Source organism: Anopheles darlingi, chromosome 2 (genome assembly GCF_943734745.1).
Source record: "Anopheles darlingi chromosome 2, idAnoDarlMG_H_01, whole genome shotgun sequence".
Classification (NCBI taxonomy): domain Eukaryota; kingdom Metazoa; phylum Arthropoda; class Insecta; order Diptera; family Culicidae; genus Anopheles; species Anopheles darlingi.
The window spans coordinates 18,470,606-18,497,091 of NC_064874.1; the positions used below are offsets into that span (position 1 = coordinate 18,470,606).

At 50.1% G+C, this 26,486-nt stretch overlaps 2 protein-coding genes across 8 annotated transcripts in view; one reads left to right on the forward strand and one right to left on the reverse strand.

Annotated features, from left to right (window-relative positions):
- Positions 1 to 26,486, forward strand: part of LOC125948887 (flotillin-2) — a 135,017-nt gene that overhangs the window by 26,994 nt on the left and 81,537 nt on the right. The window lies entirely within an intron of this gene.
- Positions 6,838 to 17,604, reverse strand: LOC125948851 (glucose dehydrogenase [FAD, quinone]). 3 transcript variants are annotated; one of them, XM_049675335.1, is made up of 3 exons: positions 17,478 to 17,604; positions 15,764 to 16,090; positions 6,838 to 9,450 (listed from the first exon to the last, which is right to left on the reverse strand). In XM_049675335.1, exon 3 carries the CDS (start codon positions 9,052 to 9,054, stop codon positions 7,189 to 7,191), a length of 1,866 nt encoding a protein of 621 aa, XP_049531292.1. In that variant the 5' UTR covers positions 9,055 to 9,450; positions 15,764 to 16,090; positions 17,478 to 17,604; the 3' UTR covers positions 6,838 to 7,188. The 3 variants fall into 3 exon arrangements, with proteins under 3 accessions (XP_049531292.1, XP_049531294.1, XP_049531293.1); XM_049675337.1 differs by lacking the exon at positions 17,478 to 17,604 and adding an exon at positions 17,326 to 17,456; XM_049675336.1 differs by lacking the exon at positions 17,478 to 17,604 and having other exon boundaries at positions 15,764 to 17,315.

Genomic DNA, 26,486 nt, shown 5'->3' on the forward strand with positions numbered 1-26,486 from the left:
CATTCTCTCACCGCTGCAATGCTGTTGGTCGGCGTCCGATATCGGCATTCTAGTGGTGTGCGTGTGGATCGGCCGATCGGCTTCTGCTTAACTCCCTCGCTTTATGCGCACCTCGGGTGCATCGGTGCATCCGATCGATCGAGAATGCACGCGTACGTGCGTGCGTGCGCCAGCGTGCAACGGCTCGCTTCAAGCATAAGAACTCAAAGCCGGCTTTCCGCTTCGGTAGGTTATAGGAGGAGTTGGTGATAATGTAATCTCTCACGGGGTACGCCGTCATTGGCGGAGGAGCCGCACGTAGTCCATCAAAACCCGTTTGCCGGCGCGTTTGGCATTGAATTCACTCACTGGGTACCGTGCCCAGTGAGCAAGGTCGTGACGGGCTCGTTCCCGCCAGAAATGAATGTCAGGTCGCCGTTGAACTTGGCCATTACCCGTTTCCCCTTCTTTTTTGCTCGTTTTTTTTCGTTTCTTCCTGCTTCTGGCTACTGGGAATTGTCACACCTTCTTATCGTCATACTCACAAACAGGGGAAGCTGCTTGAATTGGAGGAGAATGAAGGGAAATCCATTTGGTGAAGTGACGGAGGAGTGGAAGGTACTGACGTGCGTGCTTGTTGCGTGCGCCGCTTATGAGCAGCAGGGGGGAGGCCACGCACATTTCTTTTGCTTCCGGCGTGGGAGATCAAGCTTTTTAGTGTTGACCTTGCGAATGCTTGTTGTATGATTGATGCACGATGATCGATCCGCTAATCTGCCATTTCATTGTCCGTGAAAGCAATCGAATGACCAACACGTGCCGGAGACATTGTGCCGTGTACCGACGAGTAGTCGTCATAAACCGGTAGCTTCCAAGTATTCAGCGACTTCCAGGCAGCTGTAGCAGCGAATCATATCGTTCTGATCTACTCTCTCTCTCTCTCACTATTTGTTGCTTTTCTCAATAGAAAACCATTATATTTCTTCTACTATTTAGAATGGAAGATATGAGTATGATTTGGTTCCGAGTTGATCGAACGGATGCCAGTAACGCTACCTTTTTTATTATAGGTTTTTCCTAACCATGTACATATAACAAAATTTATGTTTGATTGGTGTCAATGACGGTGCGGTGATCGTGCAGGCGCTGCAAAGTTTTTGATGCTACGTGGTCTACGGTAACTTGGACTTTAATCAAATTTAAAATATCATGAAACCCGTTTGACGTTGAATGACTTCTGCAATATCCGAAGCTACTGATATGTGTACGATATGTGTATTACGATCCGCCCTGATTATTGACTTGATTTTTTCATAATCAACTTCACTGGGCCTGAACGTTGATCATCTTCGATTTTTTTTCCATTGCGGAGCCGGTCAGTTGGTTGTCCTTTTTGTCGTTTTTTTTTCTCGATAAACTATCCTCATTAATGTTTATGGTTTAGCCAACCGGTAACGATGCTAATTCTCCAATGAACCATCCTTACCCAGTTTCCATGTGATGGTCATCAATGGGTGGAGCGGTTTCGCATTCTCCTTCCGCTTCTTTCCGACCTCATTCTGTTGGGAAAAGCTGAGAAGCAGTTTCGCGACCTATCGAGCGCTTTTGCGCAAACTCTAGCGCTATGAGAATTCGCATAATCAAATGATGGAATCCGTTGGATTATTGGAATTCATTACTCCGCTCCTCTCCTTGGTTTCTCACTTTCGTCTCGAGGTGACGTCGAGTTGAATGTCCCAAGTCGGAAAGGAAAGCCAAATAAAAAAAAACTCGTTTAGTCACGGAGCATTTCAGGCACACCAGCAGTACCTCAATTTGATCCTTACATCGATCGCTTTCGCTTGAATCGGTTTTATTTGAGTTGAAATAAATAAATGTTTGCTAGTATCTCCGGGTGGGAATGTTCCAATCCTCCTTGATCATATCGGCACCCTTCTCGCCGATCATAATGGTCGGCCCGTTGGTATGGCCCGTCGGAACCATCGGCATGATGCTTGCATCGATCACCCGCAAACCAGAGATGCCCCGGACGCGTAACCGAGCATCGACCACCGCCATCCGGTCACTATCCGGTCCCATTTTGCACGTCCCGACATGGTGGTAAATGGTGTAAGTCGCGTGCCTCGCAAAACACTTCCAATACTCGTCCGAATCGAAGACGAACCGCTCGCACCCGGGCATCGGTATATCGAGCAGCCGGGCACCGTACCGCTGCAGAGGTCCCGTCTTACTTAGCTCGATCGCCTTCCTAATACCGCGCACCGCCCGATCCAAATCGTACGGATCGGCCAAATAGTTCGGATCGATGATCGGATGTTCGAAGGGATTCGTACTGGCAAGTCGAATACGGCCCCGGCTTTTCGGTCGCAGCGTAAGCGGAAACACCGAGTATCCCTCCAGCCGACGCCGTTCGATGTCACCAAACAATCGTTCGTAGGTTTGCGGTTTGTAGTTAAAGTTCCGCTGGAAGATGGGCTCGGCAGCGTTGGTACCACCGATCAGCAACAGCTCCAGATCCGGCCAGGCATCACTTGCTAGCGGGTGGTCCGAGTCGTAGAACGTGATCGCCTCACAACCACCACTCGACGTCAGCAGACCACGATGGTGCTGCTGGAACTGTTCCATGTTCTCGATCCTGAACATACGCTCGCTCGTTATCGTTTCGGTGCGATTGACGAGAAACGTGAGGGCTCCCGGGGCGATGTGATCCTGGAAGTTGTAACCGACCGCCAAATTCACGATCGGATCGATACCCTTCTGACGCAGGTGTTTCGCCGGCCCAACACCAGACAGCATCAATAGCTGGGGGGATCCGATCGCACCACTCGACAGCACCACTTCGCGCCGCGCCCCCACCTTATGGTAACGCCCATCGGCGTAGAACTGGACGCCGGTCGTTCGTTTGGTCGCGCGATCGATCAGTATTTTGGTGACCTGCGCATTGCGTCTAATATGCAAATTGGGACGATCGTGTATTGGGTAGAGGTAGGCACTGTTGGTGCTCTCGCGTCTTCCATTCTTCGTGGTGGTTTGGACGTAGGACGTACCGATCTGGGTCCGTCCGTTGTAGTCGACGTACGGAAGGCCTGCCGCGATGCTCGCCTTTACGAAGGCGGTCGCAATATCGGTTCGATAGTTGGGATAGGAGATCGTCTGTGGTCCATCCCGGCCAGCATAAGCTGGATCTGCGTCGGGGACGAGGCTTCTCTCGAGCTTCCGGAAGTACGGTAACACATCCTCGTAGGCCCAGCCGGGATTACCCAGGTTTGCCCACTGGTCATAGTCACGTCGGTTCCCTCGGGTATAGATCATGTAGTTCAGCACACTGGAACCGCCCATCACCTTGCCACGTGGCAGCCGGCATTGGTTGTTTTTGAAACCCAAGCATGATCCATTGCTCGGCTTCGTACGGTAGTCCCAGTTGATGGCGTAGTTCTGCAGGAAGTGCACCATCATCGGGATGTCCATGAGCAGGTTTTCCCGTGGTCCAGCCTCAATCAGTAGCACCTTCCAATGGGGCACCTCAGACAGCCGGTTCGCCAACACACATCCAGCCGAACCGGCGCCAACGATCACAAAGTCGTACTCTGGCAGCGGAACCTTTTGGTCCGGTTTCTCGTACCACAATCGTTCACCTCCTGTTTCCAAGAAGTTGAGCAGCGCTAACGGGCCGCTGAGTTGTTGTGCTATCGCAGGAACCGACACCGTGCTGAGCGCCAAAAGCACCCAAACCAAACAGCTAACACTGGAGCACGATTTCAACATGTTGCTGCTGCTGCTGCTGCTCGAGAAAAGGGGACTAGACACCTGGCTGTAGAATGATGGACTACCGCGCAGCAATCAAATTGATTTCCTAATCGGCAACGGTTTGCTAATTATTGGCATGATTTCACTAATCGACTATAACTATATTATCACAGAACGCTTTTTAGCCGGGTTAAAGCATTGACCGCGACCGTTCTGGTCGAGCGTTAGAAGGTGACTGAATTTCGGGAGAGTGGCACGCCTAGTGATATGGGTTAAATAGATTCGGTTCATCACAAACCGGATCTTAGTCCTTTGGTATAACTTACCTTTCCGTCGTCGGTTCTCGCTGTGAAAAATGGAACCAATGACAATGGGCAAGAAAGGCTTTCCGGTTTTTTCTTCGCGAAATTTCGTTGCTATGTTAAGTGTTTTATATTTAGAATTTTTGCCAATCCTCGGGGGGGGGGTATGGTTGGACGGGCGGTAAAAAGCGTCGAGTTTCGAGGCTTCTTTCTTTTTAATAACTTTCGGTGGGATAGCTGGGGAATTCCTGCAAGGTATATTTTTAGAAAGCAGTCACAAACCCGTATTGCAGTTCTTTCCAGAGAATCATTAAAATGCTTAAGGTTTGATTTTTATTTGCATGGCAGTTTATTTCGTTTCTTCTGCGATATTCATTCCATTACCAGCCACTTTAATACATAACTCTTGGTTTTATCTGTTGATTTACCTGTATTCTTGTCTTTAGGCTCCACGCCACACGTAGCGTAAAAGCAAAGTGTAATGCCAAATCGTTTACGCTTCATGTGGCGGCTTGAAATGTAAAAAGTTTTACACCGAAGTTCGTTCTTATTTTTCCGACTTTCCCGTAAAATTAGGATATCTATGGGCGAGGAAAAGGATTAAAAACACTTACAATGAACACACATGGATGCACACCATATAAAGAATACATAGCTGATACAAGTTTTGAAAACAATGTTTACTGTTTGTTTTACGACTCCGTGGACGTATAAACGTTTTGACATAAGTCTAAACGATTCGTCATTACACTTTGCTTTTACATTAGCTTTCACGTTTCATGGTGCCCAGTCTTTTGACTTATAAGCACATGAACCAGGATGTAGTACATCTTGGTTGAATATCTCGAATGGACTCGAAATACCATTGCACAACGTTGCCGGCTGATAAGTGGGATCCAAACAATTGCACTCTGCATTTCCGGTTTGTCTGATTGTATTTTGAATTTAAAATTGGCTGCATATCTATAAAAGTTTACGATCTATTTCCTTTGCCTTTTCTGATCGATGTAGTGATGGTTTACAATGAGCAACAAAGAAGAAATCGAGATCAGAAACGCTGATGGTCAGTCCTACATCAAGATCTCGAGTAATTTCCAAGAGCCTCAAGCAATCTGAGCGATCCAATTTGGTGACCAAGTGCAGTTTACACACACACGCACACCTTCCCTTCCTTTTTATGACTTCTTCGCGTTATAGCCAAAGTTGTTATTCTGGTATTGGGCTGATCCACAGAACCACAGAACCGGTAACTCCATTTGCTCGGTTGAGACATCCTTGTGTAGTAGTTGGGTAGAATATAAATCAAGCGATGCGCATGATTTTCTTACAGTTAAAGATGCCAAACCGTCATCAGTGAACACTAATGGGAACTGTTACATTTTTCATGACTACGCCTCACTGGTGCAGTGCGTGCAGTTCCATTACCGAGCGGGGGATGTGCGTGCACGTTGTCGACACATCCTACATCCTGTTCATGACGTGTACGAGCCCAAACAGTTTACCTTGTATGATTCCTTGTATGATGAGGTCATACCAATGCGATCGCAAAATTGTGCTTTTTATTTCCTCGATGCGCATTAACCTTAGCCTGACTGCGTTATCTGGAAACGAGTAGCGCGATCGAAAGGTCAGCCTGCAAAGCGATGGTCCGTACCTACCCAACCGTACGATGATGGGACCCGGTTAATAATTACTGTGACCAACCCCCATGCCCTTGGTCGAAGCTTCCAAGAGCTGGTACTATAAGTCAAAAAGAAATGACGAACCCAAGGAGACTGTTTCAGCAATAATAATGATGGAAGGAAAGCAGTTCATTGCCGATATCTTCCTGCACTTTCGACGTCGAGTTCGACCTCCACAGGATGCACAGCACGGTAAGACTGTGGATCGCAAAGGCACGCCATGACACGACGATTTGTTGTCCAAGCTTCGATGAAGAGCAACACGACTGTATGGTGCGCGCATGTGACGACCGTCCCGCTCTAAAATCGCACCGCGTTGTGATCAACGTGAACGTACGAACGATAAGGTTTCTCACGGTGAATTTTTCACTTACCTTATCAAGGTTTACAGTCAAATTGTCACTGGAATACGTTTTGTCGCGCGTGAGTCGAAGAAAGTATGGCATCTGATCCAAGGGCATCAAAAATAAAATAGAGTAATCATTGATCAACATTGTTGCATTCGGTGTGCTATGATAGTTAATTTTGGTTGATCATTTGATCATTCGTTCGCTTGTCCCAGTGAGGGAGTTGAATTCAGGAAGCGGTTGGACACACGCACACAGCAGAAAACACAAGCCATGGATCACCTTAAATGCATGAAACCAAAATCCGGGGAATCCGAATACTGACCTTAAAAAGGGCAGGCGTGTTATAAAATTCTTCGTTCTTTCCTTTGATCACACAGACCACATCAGACTGGCCGACTAGATAAGACTGAGACATAACCAACAGTGACGCACGAGTTGTGCTGGACATCTAGCACGAATACGATGAAGGGAGGCTGCATTGAATTGCTGTTAGAGCTGACTGCTCGCACACCATTTGACCTTGAGTCGCCTGAGCTCCACTTCTTACCGATATACTGAGCTGCTACTAATTACCATACCTGCCCTTCGTGATAAACGGGATGCCCAAGAGCTCGCCTGTGTTTATGGTACGGGGATCGATCGAAAACTGGATTGAACGATTGAGCAGTTCTGAGAGTGGTAGCGTTGGATGTTTATTGATTTCCTCGTTCTTCCTACACGTTCTAGCCACGGTGAAAGCGAAACATTGCAAAACACGTGGTATACTTAACGCTAAAAGCTATCAGCTAAAACACGTTCACACACAAACACACGCACACAAACACACGCACACATACAAAGGCATACACAGGTGACATCCCCACCGACACCAGGGATTGAGGATGTTAGTTGTTGCTGATGAGTTGGTTGGACGCCGGTGGACGTGCTGACGCTGGCTGGCTGGCTGGCTATATGTACAGGTGTGGATAGCGTTCTCGATGATCTCGAGCTGGCGCTGAGGATGGCACGACGACTGGCGGCTTATCTAGCTGGTTCTGGTTGGCAGGGCTGGCTGTGGCAGGTGCCGTTGGTCTCGAATTTTGAGACTCTCTCTTTCTCACTCTCTCTCTCTCTCTCTCTCTCTCCCTTTCATCGATCGTGACCGAGCCAGTCTTCCTTGATCATGTGAGCACCCTTCTCGCCGATCATGATCACGGCCGCATTCGTGTTTCCGCTGACGATGGTCGGCATGACGCTGGCGTCGATCACGCGCAACCCGGAGATACCATACACGCGCAATCGCGGGTCAACCACCGCACCCGGATCCCAGTGCGGGCCCATCTTTGCCGTCCCGACCGGATGGTAGATGGTCATCGAAATCGTGCGCACCTGACAGTCAAGGTACGCATCGGACAGGAACTTGTGGTGTCGACAGTTGGGCAGCGGTTTCCGGTGCAACCGATTGCCGAACTGTTTAAACACCTTGGCGTCACCGACCCGGAGTGCAATCTTGGCCCCCTCGACCAACGTCGCCGCATCGAATGGATCCTCGAAGTAGTTCGGGTTCATGATCGGATAGTGGAAGGGGTTCTTCGATTTCAGGCGCACCCAACCACGCGAACGTGGCCGCAACAGGAGCGGCATGATGGTCCAGCTGTACGTATTCTCGATCGGATGGAATACCTCCTTGTACAGCTCCTCCTTTAAGCCGAGAATCTTCTTGACGCGAGCTCCTCCGTCCGAGTTGAGCGAGGCCGGTGCCATGTGAAACTGAATGTCCGGCCAGTCGTCGGTGATGTTCGCGAACGGTGTGTTGACGAAGGCGATACCTTCCAGCCCACCCAGAATGGTCATCGGTCCTCGCTCATTGATGACGTAGTTCATTGTAACTGAGCCCGCCTCGAGCCGGTTCTGCAGTATGGCCACGGGTTTGTCCACGAGAAACGTTAACCCACCCATACCGACGTGATCCTGTAGGTTTTCGCCGACCGGCAGATCCTGAATCGTCTCGATGCCCACATCGTCCAGGTGCGCCTTCGGACCGATACCCGACAGCAGCAGGATCTGGGGTGTGTTGATCGACCCAGCCGCCATGATGATCTCCTTCTTTGCCCGCACATAATGTCGTTTGCCATCACGGAAGAACTCTACGCCGACGGCGTGCTTCGTATCCTGATCAATGACGACCTTGGTGACGTGTGCGTTCATGGCGATGTGCAGATTTTTGCGCAACCGAATCGGTCTAAGGAACGCTTTCGCCGTACTGCACCGGCTCCCCCTCCGGATGGTGCCCTGGGCTATCATGAAGCCCGTCTGCCGCTCACCGTTGATGTCCCGGTTCTCGTATCCGATCTCGGTGCCGGCCTCGACGAAGGCCGCCACTAGCGGCGTGTGCCAGGGTGCTTCCTGCACCGTCAGAAAACCACCCTGGCCGTGGTATGGATTGCGTGCTAGGTACGGGTTGCGGTTGTCTTCCGACTTGACGAAGTACTGCAGCACATCGTCATAGCCCCAGCCGGGATTTCCCAGTGATTCCCAGTGGTTGAAGTCATTGCGGTTGCCACGCACGTAAATCATGTAGTTGAGTACGCTCGAACCTCCCAGTACTTTGCCGCGCGGCCAGTTACACCGATTGTTTACCATACCGAGGCAGGCCTTCCCCGTCGGTTCCGTCTTGTAGGCCCAGTCGAGCTTGCTGAGCTGAAGGTAGCCCGCCAGCGACGGCACGTCCGAGATCTCGTTCTCGTCCGGACCGGCCTCCAGCAGCAGCACCTTCCACCGGTGCACTTCGGTTAACCGGTTCGCGACGACCGCACCGGCCGATCCACCGCCAACGATGACGAAATCGTACTCCGAGTAGAGCGCATCCTGGTTGATGACACGCGATTCCGGATCGACACGATCGTACCGGTAGTACGAGATGGCTCCCAGCAGGAACGGTATGAGCCAGAGACTAGAGCCAACGACGGTTGCCGTTTTGATCACAGACGATGCTATCAGTATGTTGAATACCATCTTTCTCTACTTCGCCCGGCGCTTGAGACACGGTGTCCCAAGCTGCTGTCACTCTTATAGACCTTAAGACTAATTTACTGAATTACACACTACGGTTTGACACTAAACGGGTAACGTTACGGGTGTACGGCGATGCGATATGCACTCAGGAGTTTGGGTATTTTCGCCAATATCTTGCTGTTCGCGTAAGGTATTGCTGCTGCTCGTCGATGGGAACGGTGCATCGAAACATAGTTCACCGCACCGTCGTAGTTGTGCTGGACGCGCTGGTCGTCTGTCGTCGATGTCGCGACCTCGTTCGATCAAGCGACACGGTGCTGCGCTTGCGAAGTGTCTTACGGTGTGTCGTTGAACGTATCCTGGACGAGGCTCCCCCTCACTGCGCTCACCGATTACCTAGGGAGAGACGAACAAAGGCGTCAAAAATGGCAATTTACTGTGGGTTTGCGCGTGTGTGTAGCTGTGCCTGAGACTAAATACAGACTTTTATGGAGCATTTAAAAGGCGATAATAAATGTTTACAGCGCAACGACTCCTGCTCGCACTGTTCTAGTCAAATGTGCTTAGTGGCATTGTATTAAAGCATTCGTTTTTTCTCTCTCTCTCTCTATAGGTAAGCGTATGGCGTTACAATGCGTACACGGATATTGTTACGTTCAGTCCGCGGCTGACTGCAACGAGATGGTAAATGATATGCATAAACACAAGATAACACGGTTACAATAGCTTGTAAACAGCCATTTCTTTCGCGTTTAATGATTCAAACGAAGGTCAGCGGGACCGATGCAGCCCGACATGGAGTGCATTCGTAATCAGGCCCATCCACATCGAAGGGAAAGTGCGTTGAGCGAAGGATTTGTGCGTCACATCGCTAATGGTGGTATACTTTTAGGCGCATTTTGTCGTCTGACTCTGAACATTATAAAAAAAACTTCCTTTTTCTCAGTGCAGGAAGTATGGAAATGATTTTGATGGCCTTTAATCATGGATTCCATTTTCGGATGTGCATAAAGCCACGAATTGAGGCGAACCAGTCGGTGCGCAGTCGGTTCCACCCAGCTTTTAAAGCGTCCTTTTGGTGCGGTTAGCCTCATTTTAGCGAGCACGCAAACAACATACCATCCGCGGCTACCTTGAACGTCAATCGTTCGCAATCGGCGTGCTGGCATTTTCCGTCGCAGTGAAGCCACCTCGCCGAAAGCAGTGACAAGGTTTCGCCGTTGCTTTGGTCACGGAAATTAGCGCGAATATTAGTATATCGCTGGTGAGCGAAACGGCAGATGCCACTAACATGGTACGGTACTTTGCACCAGCGCACCCCGTTTCCCTCTTGATGGGCTATTTTTGGTACATTGTACGACAGGGTCGAAGCACCGGCGCCAGCTTTCGTAGATTACGCGGAAGTGTGCGAGCACGGCAGCAGCAACTAACCTTTCGGTTTTGCTTGACATTTTGTGCCATGTACCACTGGCACTGGCAGTGCAGACGTGGAACATGGAAACGTGCATACATTGTGCTGCTTTTTGTGTGACTGGATGTCACGAAAAACTTTGTCCCATCGCCCGCTGAAAGTGGCCTGAACTATCATTCATCCAGCCAGCCCCAGCGCACCAATATCACGTTAGTGTAGAAGGGTCGGAATAACTTCATTCACTGGCGTGTTATTAGAATATTGATATTGTGATAGGATGCTTCTACGCATTGATTATGGCTCATAGCAATGCAACGGATACAATTCAATTCGCTGCCACCGCCATTAAATGCCGTTGACGTTGGCCACATGCCGTCATGTTTTCCCTCTTAATACGGTTGGCACTCAAAACAAGTTTGATAGAAAGTTACAGATTTATTCAACAACATGTTCCCCCTCGTCCCTACGCTACCAGTGTCCTGGTGTGGCGTGTAGGTGTAAGCAAGCATTCACACGCCGCCACGCCACCAGACAGACAGGCTAATACATCGAATGCAAACGGAGTGGCGGATTTTCCGCTGCATTTTTAAACCCGATGAAGGTGGAATAGTGCGGTGTATTGCATTCGTTTGTAGGTGGCCCCCTGTGCTATGATTAATGCATTTCGGTTTTTGCACTTCCGTGCCGGTGGCTGGCTGGCTGGCTGGCCGGTTGGTCAGTCTGGCGACACTTGGCGACGGTCCCATCAAGCCGTAATTGTGGTCCAGCCGAACGGATTTAGATTGTCGCTACAATTTCTCGCTCGCTCGCGCTCTCTCGCATACGTTTGACGTTATTTTGTGTCCACTATCGCAACACAGCGGCGGTAGCAGCGCCGTTCGCGGAACAACGATTTTCCTACCGGAAAGGATGTTCGACGTATTGATGCTCTTGGTTGCGATAACTTTTTGTTACGATAATCTCTACCTTGTAAAGGTTGTTTACGTTTGATTACGGATCCGGCAACGTATGTCCGTAAAACGTACGCTGCAGCTCTTGTAGCGCTAAGTGCAATTGCAAAAATGGAGTTGAAAAAGAAACGGCGAAAGGCGAAGCGAGATTTATTGATGATGAGATCATAAAGCCAGAGTGTCGGATGGAGCGAGCTGTCATGCTGTCATACCCCGTCTTGCACGTGTGCTCTAGTTTGTAGTGGTGGTGATGGCTTGTAAGACAGAGGATCGAGCGTATGAAACACACAGGAGAGATAAATTACATTACTGGTGCTTATGATCATCTTTCACATTTCACTTCGTTTCGTACCTCTGACGGCGGTGGTGGCCTCGGTTCGAGAAGCTTCGCGCCGTGTCTTTGTTACTGGCGCAGGAGGAAGTATTGGCCTCAGTCCCCGGGCCTTCCGCCTTCCGAAACCCAAGCGCATAATGTTCAGCGCACGTGAATGTAGCGCGTCTGTCGAACACATCTGCCTTCTCCGGTTAACGATTGCATCACGCGTGCGATGGATGGGGAAGTTCGACTAAAACTCTCTACACAATCGAGGTCAGTGATGGCCAGGGAGCTGGGGATAAGTGTGGAGCCTGTCGCGGGGACTGTAGACCTAAATAAACAGCTTATCGTATGCATGGATTGCTGATAGTAGTTACTTCCCGGTCTCTGCGCTCGACAACGCAGCAGCCCGCGATGCTGTCAAAGATCTGGTGGACGGGTGCGAGATCGGGCCCAAAGGATGTCTCGTAGTAGCCCGATCCGGTAGGGGGCGGACAGGCGCGAGATGAAAAGTAAAAGTTGTTCATGGTACGTGAGTCTCGACACTCGCATTGGTGGTGTGTCTGTTAAATGCATATCTTGTCCGAGATGAAATTGCTGACGAATGAAACGCCGCTTGATAATGTCGTTGGCGATGATGATGATGCCGTACTCGGAAGGGGCATGTAACAGGACGGAACCACCCCTGTCTAGAGGGATGATTGGGGTGGATACCATGAGCCGGCCGGCCTCACGGTAGCTCACGAATTCAAGTGGCGCAGAGATCGCGCCTGAAGATAGCAATCGGAGACACTTGATGGCGTTGGCGAGATGGCCGAATAAAAGGTACAAGGAGGAAGGCAAAGGCGCCCACGGCTGCGGATGAGAACAGTACCGTGATCTCGGCATTCGTGCGTTCGATATGATCTCGAATGAACCATTTGGACAGTTGACCACCACGTGGTGCGGTCCGAGGTGTGAATTTCGGACACTGTTACATCACACAACATAAGGCCTGACAAGGTGGGGCTGGGGAGGCCGGTTCCCTATCTTTACATAACTCATTTACAGTGCCCACGGCCAAGAATCATCATCATCAATGGGATGATCACAAAAAAAAAAACATGGCTCATGTTAGATTGCGCACATCGCGGAGGCATGGATCAATCAATCATTGGCATATGATGGATGGTTTCGCTGGGCTACAGCAGAAACCTATTGACGATCATTTCATTCCACTACGGGCCAGTGAAGGGGGAAGAGCAGCGGTAGCTGCTGATTTGTTTAATAAAAACACATATTTGCTTGTGATGCTTGTAATGTTTTCATCCAACCGGAGTTCACCGGCAAGGGTGACGTGAGCAGACGTTGAAAGCGGTGGAGCATATTGGCCGAATCATGCGGCGTATGATACTGCCGCAGGTGATAGTAATGACATTCGTCACTCAAGAAAAAATGTTCATCCGCAGAGCAAAACGCTATGACTTATGTTTTATGCTTCACGCCAACGGCAAGAAAAGCAAGAAATAACATCGTTATTTCCCTTCCAGTGGTGAAAGGAATGGCAAATGAATGTTAAATGCTGCAATGCTACCGGCATATGATGCTACTTTGTTATCACGAAGCATCGACTACAATATTGATTACGATCATTGCGCACCGATTACGTCGATGAGTCATCTGTACTGCTGCTAATGTGTCACTGCCAAAAAGGGTCATCGTAGGAATGTTATAGCGTGATTGGAATTCCAAAAACCAAACCAATGCTCAACCGTCACTATGGCTGATCTACATGATACACCACCCTCTGGAGGCCAGTTGCTGCTCGGTACAACTAGTAACTACAGTACTAACCAGTCGAGTGCTGCGTCTGCATCCGTAACACCCGCGCAGTACCGTATCGGACGGCTGGTGGGTGGCGAGCATTATGAGTTGAGCTGTAACTACTGTTATGTGCTGCGTGCATTTCGATGGCAATCGGCGTGTTCGGCGTGTTCGGCTGGTAGTGACGCAAAAAGAGGCACAAAACCGTGAAATAATGGCACTTATGCATCATCATCATCATCATCTCCATCATCTAGCTCGTCATAGGGCGTACAGAGCGCTTACTGATGCGCCTTTCACTCGGTGTCTCGCTATTTTGTTGTTTAATTGTTTTGACCGCGCTGGAGCTGCATCACGAACGATCGACACGAACTAATGACCGCGCAATTTAACCTTTCTAGAAGCTTTCTTCCAACACCTTTCTCCACATTCCAATTGCTGAGGTGCGGAGGAATGACGAATCATCGAACGGCCAAGGTCGGACCGAGCCTCATCACTTCATTGCCCAATTTGCGTATCGTGAAAGACGACGATGACGCGCGCCATATTTTTCTGGTCGGTGTAATACGATTTCGCTTGCCAAAAACCGTTCGCTGAGCTGCCGGCAGCTTGCAGGAGAACCTGCCAGGAGAACAACGGTGCATCTTGTTTAAGAGACAGCGAGAGGGAGCGAAAGATGCGAACCGGTCTCAGGATTGGAATTATGCAATGCGCATCAGGGACAACAATGCTAATACCGTCGAAACCGGCCAGACAAAATCTCGTCGGCAAGATCCGTTATTTGTGGCCGGTCATCGGCTCACCTCATCGCCTGATTCGCGATGGCCGATGCTGCCTTTCTCACGTGCTCGCGTAGATCGCGAACACCGATCACATTTAGTGGGCCGAAAAAAATCCACCCGAAACGTAATCAAAATCGAATCTGGGTCAGCCATCACCGAGTCGGCAGTTTCTTTTTCGCTGTCCATTCCATTACGCTCGTCCGTGTATCATGCTGCTGTGCTTTGTGCTGCGTCCTTTAACGCTTAAATCGACGCCCGTGTCACAGTCCCGTGGGAAGGTAACCTTGAAAAGTGTAAACACATCAGCCTCAGCCAGCCAGACACAAGGAGACGAAGTAGCGAGTGTTGCATTGCATGCGATCGACGACGGATTGTTGGAGCAGCTGTCTTTCTCTCTCGCTTGCAGCTTGTTTACGGTCAGCTGAGCGAATTGATGGCGATGGCGAGTGGGCAATGCGATTACGTGCTGCCGCCCGCGGTTACGTGTACCCTCGGCGGGTGCATTATGACTCGCGGCAGATTATATCAAAGCGGCCAGCGGCGCGAAGCGGAGCCTAGAGTGCAATCCTGCACACGCGCGCGCTCACAGTCTCCAACAACAGCCTAGCGCGTGCATCGAAGATGCAGATCTTCCATATTGCACACACCACGAAGAGGGGCCTCCTTCTGATGCTGATTAGCCTTTTGGGCGTGCGCCTTGAACCAACGCAAACAACCGCGTCGAGACCACCGATGCCGATGCGATGCCGAGTGGTTGTTGCGATGGACTTGAAGGCGCGCCGCCACCACCAGCACTGCCACGAGCTGAAGTTCACTGGAGTGATATAATGGCCGATAATAATGTTGCGCGCACGGTTGCATAACCGCGCGAAGGTTGCATTTCGTCGCAAGCACCGGGTGCGTCGCCGGTGTTGCGGCCAATTCCAGCGTCCACCTGCCTGCCCGGTGAGAGACGAGGGAACCAGATTTATGGTCGGGAAGATCGGGGCGTCTCTTCCCCCGTCGAAAACCGCGAGCATCAATCGTGTGATCGTGCTACGCGCTGCTCTCCTGCGGTAAAACCGGGAGGAAATGAAAGTGACAAAAGGCTCCCTCCTCCCCTCAAGGGGCGTCGCAAACCGGTGTGAAGTGTGTCAGTCGAACAACGATGGTGGGTGGGGGGGGGACCATCGGTGTGTCTCCTTATCGATTACGTCGCCAGTTCAGGAGGGCGATCGAGCGAGCGAACCACTTTGATCGATCGAGGTGACATAGGTTAGGGTGCTTTTTTTCGGGACGGGGGGAGGTTCGCACCGTCTGACCGTGGCCGGTATCCGGGTCGGCGAAAGGAGGTTGCTGAACAGAGCCTGTTGCACCTTGCTTTTGGCGATTTTATGGGACGTTCGTTGAACTGTTGTTACGATAGGAAAGGTCAAAAAGCGGGTTACTATGATCCTTCGATACTTACAATTGAAATATAATCCAAAGCTGTCGCTGCTGCTCGTCTTCCATTGTTGCTTTCTCGCTTTCGGTTTTAGCGTTTAGCTGGTTCCGTGCTCCGTTCTCGCGGTGCATTCAATTCTTTCAACTTCAATCACTACCTCTTGGAATCACTCTGTCTAACGTTGCACTTCTGCTACAGATGTTAGGCGTTCCCCGGGAGGTGCTCACACCGGCTTCGCTATCCGTCGCATTCCTTCAGCACTTGCCACTTTGTGTCACCAGCATTCGATCGAGTGACAGTTTTGTTGTTGCTCCTTCGAGGTACAAGCAAACTTGGAACTATTGGTACAACCTGCAACCGGAACCAAATCATTGCCGCCAACACAATAATGATTACACATTTACTCGAGCTTCAACTAAACCTCCCCGATGTAATACCCCCCTCTGCTGTACCCTACGGCGCTTGTTCTATTGTTGCACAGCATGGTTAGCCCACCCCCCCGCGGGGAGTCGGGGTCACAATCGGAATTGTTTTGTTAGAAGAAGGGCCTAACGCCGACGGCGACTTTTTAAGAGGCAAAAAGTTAATGCTCCAGGCGCCTTCCGTGGACAGTTTTATCGAAAGCGAATTATCGCGAGTTAATTCCAATCAACTGATCACTGAAGGCGACCGATCGAAGTGGGTGGGAGCTGCGCATTAACTTCCGCCAACGCGCGGAATGAAGAGTTTGAACCACGCTTACGGCGTGTGATTGTGTGTGCTTGCAATTCGAGATATCGCACTTGGTCACCTCGGTTGCTACTGATATTGACTTTGTTTGCCTTTATGCTCTCTCGCCTTTGATCAATTTACAAACAAAATCATGTTGAACAAATGGCTGCAAAGTGTCTGTGTGAACGACGCTACTACTCTTCCCACGCTACCCACGCTATCCATAAAGGCCGCCTCTCGGAATGATTCGTTTGGCGGTCGATTAACTGAAAACGGTCGTGCGTGTTGCGTGCAGATGTGGTTATCAGCACGCATAAAAACCCTCACATTCATGAAATGGCGAGCTAGTGCCAGTGCCAAAAGGGCCAGCAAACGCCATAAAGATGGTCTCGCGGATTATTTGTGAAAACAATTGGTGGCAACGCGATGATGCCGTGAGGTTTGCTTAACTCGCACCGTAGAAGGTGCAATCCGCACGATGTTTGCCTCATTCATCGGGCTGGCAACAGCAGATAGATATTTACATAGCCCTGGCAATCCATGCGAGAATAGAATCCATTTATCGAATTAGTTTGAGCAAGAAGCTGGGAAAACATCCCATTTCCATGACCGTAACCGTGGGCTTCACTCAGTGCGATGTAGGGCATCAATTATTGTACACTTGACATCGCATGATCGCAATATGATCGTCCTAATGCACACGAACGTAGAACATTCGTTGCACTCTAGAGCACATCCTTCTACACAACTAAACAAATGCCATTTCCAATTCACTGCACATTCAACACACGCGCATTGGCCACATAAAATTAGTAAAGAGTCCTTGCGCTCAGATTCCTTTTCCTGTTTCAACTTCGCACAACAATTTCACGCACCGTCCGTGTCCTTCATGTTCCGATGAGCATCTCAGTAACTCGCTAATCCGCTAGCAGGGACACACTTCTGAATAAATACGACACACGAACGCACGCACGCACGCACGCACGACGGTTAGATAATGTGCTAGTGCTGGTTGCTCGCTTCTTACGCTGCAGTAACGATCTGTGCCCCCCGCGACAAACCGCAAAGCCGGGAAGAAAGAGTTTGGCCTGGCGTTCGACAGTCCCGCTGGTCGAGGTGTGTACGCTATACGTCTCGCGAGCCCGAGTTCAGAAGTAAGACTGAGGTCGCATATTGCTCGAAAATCACCTGAAAACCAAAACGCCGCGTACCGACCACCACCACCACCATCACCACCCCAAGATGATGACGATGACGGTGGGCATCCCCCCGGTTCGATTGGCGGTTGGGAGGGGGAGCGACCCCATGTGCGCGCAGCTCGTTGGAGAGGGGGACAACCAACCTCCCCCCCCCCCCCCCCGTGCACCCGGTTCGTAATAATGTTGTATGTGGCTGCGTGCGCTGGCTGGCTGAAAACTTGTGTGTTAGGCTCGGTTACTCCGGACTTTGCCATGTCCACCGCGATGTGGTAGGACGCACCGAAGGGGAGCCACAGCCCCTCCCCGCGCGCGCGCGAGAGAGAGAGCGAGAGCGAGCGTAGAAGAAGGAAGAAAATGAAGCCCTGGCCCGATGGCGGCTGGACGAAAGTGAGAGTAGTAGGAGCGCGAGCCCCGCGCAAGACAACCGTTTTCGTTTGTGTGTCCCAGGGTATGCATGTGTGTGTATGTGTGTCCGATGTTTGTAGGCCGCCGGCGTCGTCGTCGTCTTCGTCGTCGCTACTGCTCGAGACCGCTACTCAAGCGCAATGTTCTCGCTCTCTCTGGAGCGCGGGTTACATCGAGGGCTTTGTGTGATCGCGGCAGCAAGGAGAGAAGGTGCGCAGCTAGGGCCAGCTACTAACGACGATCGTTTACCGGGTACAACAGTGGTAGTCAACCCGCGGGGTGACCACATAATCTGTCGCGAGGCCGCCTGTCGTTCGGACGATCGCGTTGGTTTCCTCCTTTTCCCGTGCCACTGTTACGACGTCCTAATCTGCTTGTTATGTTTTTATTTTAAGGTTCTGTGTTTCATCTGAGATAAGGGAGCGATGCCAAGCAGACACTGCATCCTCCAACCCATTAATCGCTGAGGCGCGATGCTGGCGATGATGATGTTAAGCGTCGTATTAACGGATCGCGTGGCTTCAAACGCGGGGTATCGCTTACCAGTCGGTATGCGTCGGAAGTGGCGGCATTGGAAACAAAATTTGGAGCTTAAAGTTGCCCTTAATGGCATCTTCATTAAGCGGATTAGTGACACTTTGCTTGATCGGTGCGGTGAATGCTTGATGATGGAATGCAGCAACTGAACAAAAGAACAATCATAAAAAAATGGAATATTGCTGCTACTCTTAACGTCCATTCTGAATGAAAGAGAGAGCGAACGTTTAGCATGTCAAGCACGATAAAAATTATTAGAACCCGGAATCATTCCCGATTACCTTGCTTGAAACGTCACAAAAGACTTCAATGCACGCATAAGCGAGAAACGTCGCAAATAACATTTGCGCGCGGTACAAACCGGGCCCAGCGTTAAGGATCTCGATTATCGAACCGGTGATAATTGTCACGCATACTTGTAGAGTTCGCTGTTTACCTATACTGCCACGAGGAAATGGCGAGATTCTATTGCGATGCTTCTCGACATAGCCAGCATCGATTGCCCACCGTGTACCGCGCATGTGTGGAGCTACATATGATGATGATGATGATGGCGAACGGTCGGCCAACGATAATCAGCAAACGCCTAATGCTTCCTAGGCTGCAAATGGCACCCATTCCTCATCATGCCGCTCGTCGCGCACGTACTGGCATGGCTGGAGTCGGTACCACCGGCATCAGAAGAGCGGTGGCGCCGTCGTCATCGTCTGCTTTCTTCCACCGTGAAACACACGGAGGAAGGCTGGGAGGAAGGCGAGTTTTGAAGGACGTACAGCAGCCCGCTGGCGGCGCGTACGTGCGACCGTTGCAGGCGCAGGGTGTTTGCTTCGAGCTTTTCGAGGCTTTTCCGACAGCCACTCCCAGTGTTTATTTTCCTCCATCTGCTGTCTGTTGCGACGGCTGCAATGTGTGCATCGTGGCAGGGGGGGAGGAGGTTTTTTGTGGTTGTTCCCGTACAGTTTGCTAAACCTTCTTTTCTCTTCTCGAGCTTTTCGACCCACTTATGTGGGGGATGATGTAATATCGCTCACATTCCGCTGTCGCCGCTGCCGCTGCCGCCGCCGCTGCAACCGCCACCGTCGCCGAAAGCACTTTCACTGCGCTCGCCTTGAACCGGTGAGGGATCGAAGGGGTTGTGAGGAGGGGGAGGGAGGGATGGGTGAATGAGTTGTTTCTTGACCGGAGCGGGAAGGGGTGGGGCTCGCGGCGGATGGATGCAGGTAATGTGTGTGTGTGTGTGTGTGTGTGTGTGTGTGTGTGTTTTTTTTATTTGCAAAGATGCAGGCGAATGGAAACGACTTTGCCAACTCTCATGCGCGGCCGAGTGCTGTTGCCGAGTGTTTTCGTGGTTCACTTTCATCAGGATGTCCCGATCCCGGTTTTGGCTGCCAGATCAGCAGCAGCATTAGCGCCAGCACAGTACCAAGAGGCTCACAAAAGCAAGCAACACAACGTGGTTTGCGTGGTTTGAAGTAAAACTTGTTTCCCGGCATCTTCGTGGCTTGGAACACCGAAGACCGTCCTAGTTTGCATCAGCCAGATCAGTGGATCCGAACGAGTGGCTCGAGATGGTGGTGCGGTGCCGGAAACGGTGACGTTGGTGACGTAAAGTCATGCTCAACGTTGTTTAAACTGTTCCGAATCGAATGGAATTTAATAATTCCATCACTTCTCGCGATCAAGAGATTTCCATCTCCAACCGGAAAAAGGGGAAAGAAAGAGACGAAGATCAGTGGATCTGGGGGGGGGGAAGGCGTGCACAAAACCGAAATTGTTTTAATAAGCCGTACCAGTCCTAACGGAATCAAGAAGAAGAAGCTAGATCATCGGGAAAGTGAAACGGAAAGAGCGAGAGAGAGTTAGGAAGAGATGGAGAAAAGGAAACGCACAAGGGCAGAAGAATGACTGCGGTGAGGTAAAGGGGAACCCGGGATTGATCATAAACATTTCCTCCATAATCCCTTAGGGCCTCACCAAACACAAACATTTTGGACCCGGTCGAATGGCATCTTTACTGCTCTCGGTCTCGTAGGCAGATGGCGTTCGGAATTTCATTTTTTCCCTTTTTTCTTCGATGATGCAATGAAGCTTGGCTGATGAGCCAACGCTGATCGGTTCCGATCTAGACGTTTCGGATTTGGATCGGATGATCGATCTCATTGGAGGGACTACCACTTCGATCGATCGATTGGGGCTACGAGTTGCAAAAACAGAGACAAGCGGAGCTCTCACTGCTTGAGCTCGAGAGCATGAGCCGCATTGCCTTACCCATATCGGGAGCATATTTTTCGAATGTTGATTGCCGCATGCCGGAGTGTGAGGTACTTTGAAAGCAACATTTATTTTACCCCATTCACTGCTATTTATTTGCTCTGCGAGAAACGAAAGTAATTAGCTTGTTATTTTTGTGTCTACAAAAAGGCTTCTTCCATGCACTTCATCTACGCAAATTGTTGCTCGAATAGTATTATGCCAATACATTAGCTTGTTGAGGCACCGGAAGCTCATCTTCAATGTGCTGCTGCATTCAAATACTGACGAGATGTGTGATAGTGGATTTATTGGCCTGAAGATGCTTTTGTTTACGTTGAGCACAGCGACCGGTTGAAGTTGGGATTGCAATGGTTTGAAAACTATCCCCTAAAAGTATCTGAACTTCAAACACCCCTCCGCAGTTTAGTAGGATTTCTTCAACTTACAATCTCTTTTGGATTATTCAATTTTTGTTGTTGTTTTAAGATTTAAAAATCACTTGAAAATTAACGAGATCAGATATACTCTTGGAATGATCCAATTTCCCCCTGGAAAACGCTCGCTAACTCATGCGCACACAAAAGTAGATGCTCCTTAATTCAGCTACTTCGTCCGTTCCACACCAGAGAGTCAAAGATATTGAACCTTAAATCGAATAAATGGAAGAAAAAAGTTACGAAACAACGATCCGATTGCCGATGCGCAACGCAACTCACCCGAAAGGGGGAAGGCTAAATACCGTTAATGGTTCCATCTGCTAACGCATTAGTATATGCATCGCTTATCAGTCACACCCGACGAAACGATTACCGAGAGCCACGCCCCGGGCAGTTGCCCCCGGGGGGGAGGAAAATGATGGAGACGCCTTCCGACAACGAGCTAGCGAGTGAGTGGCACCCATCATGTCGAGAGCTTTGGGAAAATGTGATGAGAAAAGTGAAAATGGAAATGGGGTTGCTCCACACACACAGTCTGCCGCATTCAAAGAACAAGTAGCCAACAAGGAGGGGATGCAGGTTGAATGCATCTCTGGTCCATTCCGTGGCAGTGACAGTCGTGACGTATGACGACCGACGTACAACCGGTCCCGGTGTTCTGCTGCTGTTGTTGCTGCTAGACGTTTCGGTTTCGGTGATGCAACGACTCAGGCGATCATGATGACGAGTGGCACGCAGACAACCGCACCTTATACAGTGCATGCAGTGCACAGCGCGCACCGGGTCGCCGGAAAGTGTGTGTAGACCCCAAAAAGTCAAACATAACCTCCCTCGGATCCCCGGACCGGATCGGCCCACGAGAGGAGCGGCCGAGATAGTACCTTCTTCATCTGCTGCGGTGCAACTCCTCCCCTAGACGATGTCGAACATCGTGGCCGAGCGCGTTACATCGGCTTCGAGTGCGTGCCGGCCAGCAAGGAGAGTGATTATGTGTGTCTCGCTGGTGTTGTTGTGATGCCGTGCCGGGTTTTTCCAAACACGCCGATGGACGTGGACCGTCGCTGAAATGATGCCGGTCGGTCAGTTGGTCTCGTCTTGGCATCGTTATCGACGGTTTGCTGCTGCTGCTGCTGCTGCTCCTGTGCTGGTGGTGCGATTGATCGATCGGGTACGCTCGGCACACACCATGCCACCAATCGGGGTGATCTAATGATAAGCACGAGATGGAAGCGAACGCCAGGGACTTTTGAGCCTCGCCCACCCGCTACGATGGTTAATGGGGAATCTGGTCGTTCGTTCAGCGTTCAGCGAGCAGGTGATCGACGACATAACCGCGGCATGAGCACCGCCGCTACCGAATGTAAGTCAATGGGTTGGGCTAGTGTGTCCGCCATTTCCACGGTAAGCCAGCCTCGTCGCCGGGATGCTCGTCTCGTGCAGCGTCACGTCATCGCGCCAGCGTGAGCCGGCGCACGTACGACGATCGATGCTTGGAGTGTATAATCGGTGCCGAGTGCGAACAGTGCGTCTGGGAAAAGAAGTGGAAAGCCTGGCCTGCCACTTACTCTCACTCTCTTCCTCTCGTTAGCAGCTTCATTTCACTTCACAGCTTCCTCCCTCCCTGCCTTCCGAGGGATCGAGCAGCACGTGGACGAGGATCATTTGCATAATGTAACAACCATTGGGGCTCGAGTCATAAAACAACCACTTCCCATAACGCCAGAGGAGGGGCGGCAGACCGGAGCCGTTTATGCCGGGCAGTAAAACGGGTTCTAAAAATAAAGGGCTTTCGGTAGCATAGAGACATATTTAATGCCGACCGTCGTCGTCGTCGTCGTCGTCTTCTTCGCTTAAGTAATTGTTGTAGCGATGAGTAGTTGACGATGACATTTTCAGTGCGTCCGTCCCACTGATCGTGGTTCGGTGGTTTTATCGCGACGATAACGATGGGCGAAGCGCGGGATCTCCTTACTTTACCCTCTAATCATAGACATTTATGCGGCAGTCCCCGATGCCGTAATCAGCGGCTGATAATTATTCCGCGGCGCAGCTAATGAAGTGAGGCGCACAGTGGTTTCCGTTGTGCAAAAGAGGGTGTCTTAAGTGCGACTTCCCGTTGCGTCGGCTGGCCAGTTGGGGAGATAAATTATATCTCGAAGGGAAAGATACTCGTTGAGGATGCCCATTGGAATGTGCTCCAGTGAGCGCGCTACACAGTGGCCTGTAATTGATGATGATCCTTCTCGAATGTTACAAAACACTTCGCTTTCATTACTTTCGACGAACGGTCTGGCGGCAGCAGCAGTAACCAGCAAGTTCGTGCGCGCATGTTCTGCTGTCTGCTGTCTGTAACCAAATTTCGTCAGATTGCGATCAACGGCGTTCAGCGCGTTATAAAACACCACCAGACGGCGGTGTTCTGTCCAGCCCGCTTATCACCTTCGCACCTTAAGCAATACGAGCTCCTCCGTGGTTGCCTTCCATTCAACGGCGATTGATTAGCATCGAAAGTCAGTCAAGCCGTGCAACAATTAGAGCCTGAAATTGATGAATCGCGGCACGACCACGACCACGGGCAGCACGCTTGTGGTCACTGGGGGGGGTGCTTGGTTTGCATTTTCCTGGGAAAATGTTGCGTTTTGCGTGCTCCTCGGTCCTCGGTGCTTCGTTCTGTGCGTTAGCCTTTCTTCGCGAACAAATTCATTACACGGCGGGGTTGGAATGCGTGTGGCATTTTTGTGGTATACTCAGCATTGCTCAACTTGCATAGCGCGCGTTTTCAGGTCTTAATGACGGTCTTAAGGGCGGCTTATCCAATCGCCCAATCCAGCGGTCTATTAGGCGCCTTTAAAACGTCAGCAAATGATCGTTCCTTTGGCAGGGAGGCGCGATTGTTAGTGGATGAAATATCGATCCAGATACTGTCCTTGATCAGTTACATAAATTTCTCCGCGGTCATTCATGGGTCTCGCAACGGCGATCCGTAGACTCTAGCGAACGATCTAAAGGAGTTGATTTGCTGCCGGTAAACCGAAGGCGGCGCACTGGCTCGCTCAATCCTTTCGGTTCCGGAGCGCGCAGCGTATGAGCAGCATTAAAAAAAGGTACTTTCTTTGAAGGCACAAGCACCTTATGCAAGAGTTGGTGCGCGCGGTGTGCGGTGTGGTGGCGATCGGCGTCCTCTCGATCGGGAACCTTCCTTCCCATTCGATTCGTATCGCGCCGCGAAAGAGGCCACCGAATGGTCCGAATGCCGCGTCCGAGTACCAAAAGTGTTTAATGTAGTTTCTATTGCGAATTCAAATGTCACTCAAGTGTTGTTTCTGTTGGCGGCAAGAGGGACCGTGGGGTGTGTGTACCCCTCACCCGGGCCAGTCGATGATTTCGGAGCATTTGTCCCTCCGTGCGCTCCCACTCTCTCTCTCTCTCTACATTGTCGTAATGGAAGAGGTGTCGTTGGTTCGCTTTTCGTCTTTGCATCATCCGGTTGGCTTTGGCAGGGCCTGACCGTCCGATGTGTTCGCTCGCTTTATGTGACATTGTTCACGTTCGCTCAGCACCAGCAGCAGCAGCGGCCAGCTCAGCCAATGCTTCCTTATGCAATTGTTTGCGTCGTCTTATGCGATCGGCGTTCGGAAAACCGGACGCGCATGGTCCGGACCAACGATTGCGCATCCAGGCCGGTCTAGCGGGAGGAGAGAAGGTTGGTGTCGGCTGCAGCGCAACCTTGAAGGGTGTGTACCATTAACCCGAGAAAGAGGAATAGATACGTGACTCGCCATTGTAGGTGATCATCGTCATCGTCCCGCTGCAAAGGATGCACACCCCCGGGATCTCGAACAACAGTCAACAGCTGTGGAGAGGAGGTGTTAACTCGTACTGAATGGAATTTACATATTTTGTCGAATGACAAATTGCGTGTGTGTGTGTGTGTGTGTCGTACGCTGCAATTCCACGGGGAAACAGGGAGGGGTAATTTCGTGTGTAACGATTGTGTCGAACGATAGCAACAATTCGTTGATATTGTTTCGATATTAAAACGTGTGTGTGTGTGTGTGTGTGTGTGCGTGTGTATGTTATTTTAAATGCCAAACGTGTAAATCAAATTATTTGGATTTGCATTTTAGGGGGATTTGGGTTTTACTAAGCATTTGGTGGCGGTATTTGGGCTTCTGGGTGGCCATGCTTTAGTAAAATAAAGAGGATCACATAACACTCATGCGGTATTGGATAAACGTTTCTCAATCTATTAACCGAGGATCGAGGATGCTTCTGGAATTCGGCCAAGAAGCAGACGCCAGCCAGGGATTGAAGATGCCCAATAGTTTTCAATGAACGACTAATATGCAACCTTTCCCTCGATCATATCTTTCTGAAGGTACAATGTTATTTATTAGGTGGAGTTTTTTAACAGTCGGAGGATTAATGGAACACATTTTGCAATAGTGAGGAGAAAATCTTCAGCTGAATCCAATCAATAGCTTTTACTAAAAAATCCCTCCAGCGAAATCATTCTCTCACTCGCATGCGACTTTCATCCACGAAAAGCGCCTAAATGCAGGCAATTTGGCTGATCATTTTTCCCCTGAATGTTGAGTTCAGGTTAATTAGGAGTAAACATACATTTAGGGGCAAGAGGATGAGAATTTTTGGCGTGAGGTGAGTGAAAATTTTCACGTGCACTCGTTTTATCTCACTACAGGCCTCCAATCCATCCAAATTTAATTTAGTTTTACATACTTCAATATGTAATTTTATTATTATCTTAGTATTATTGTAAGCCAAGGAAAATGGAAACTAATGGATGGTTCAAACCTCTCTATTACATCTTTCTTCGTTGAAGGTTGGTCGCTGTGCATAGCATACATGACCAATTTGAATTTGTATAATAGGCCAAACGGCCAAAAGATTTAAATAGGCTTTAAATAGGCCAAACGTTAAAAGATATGCAAAGAAATTTACTTGAACGACTTGGCAAATGACTATCGATAGTGTACATAGGATAACATTTAAATAAGAAACTCTATGATCCATCCAAAGCTAGAAACATGCCGATAAGTAAAATCGTGTCGATAAAACGATGAACCCGTGTAGTAGGCAGAAAAATTACCAAACGATGTACATGCGGAATGCATAACAAGGGCCACCCCGTTCGATACAGCAGAAGAAGCAACTAACTCACCTCAGGCCAACGAAATGGATGTG

Bases quoted from the DNA above. Each gene is read 5' to 3' on its own strand.
- LOC125948851 (XM_049675335.1), bottom strand. From the start codon at position 9,054: ATGGTATTCAACATACTGATAGCATCGTCTGTGATCAAAACGGCAACC.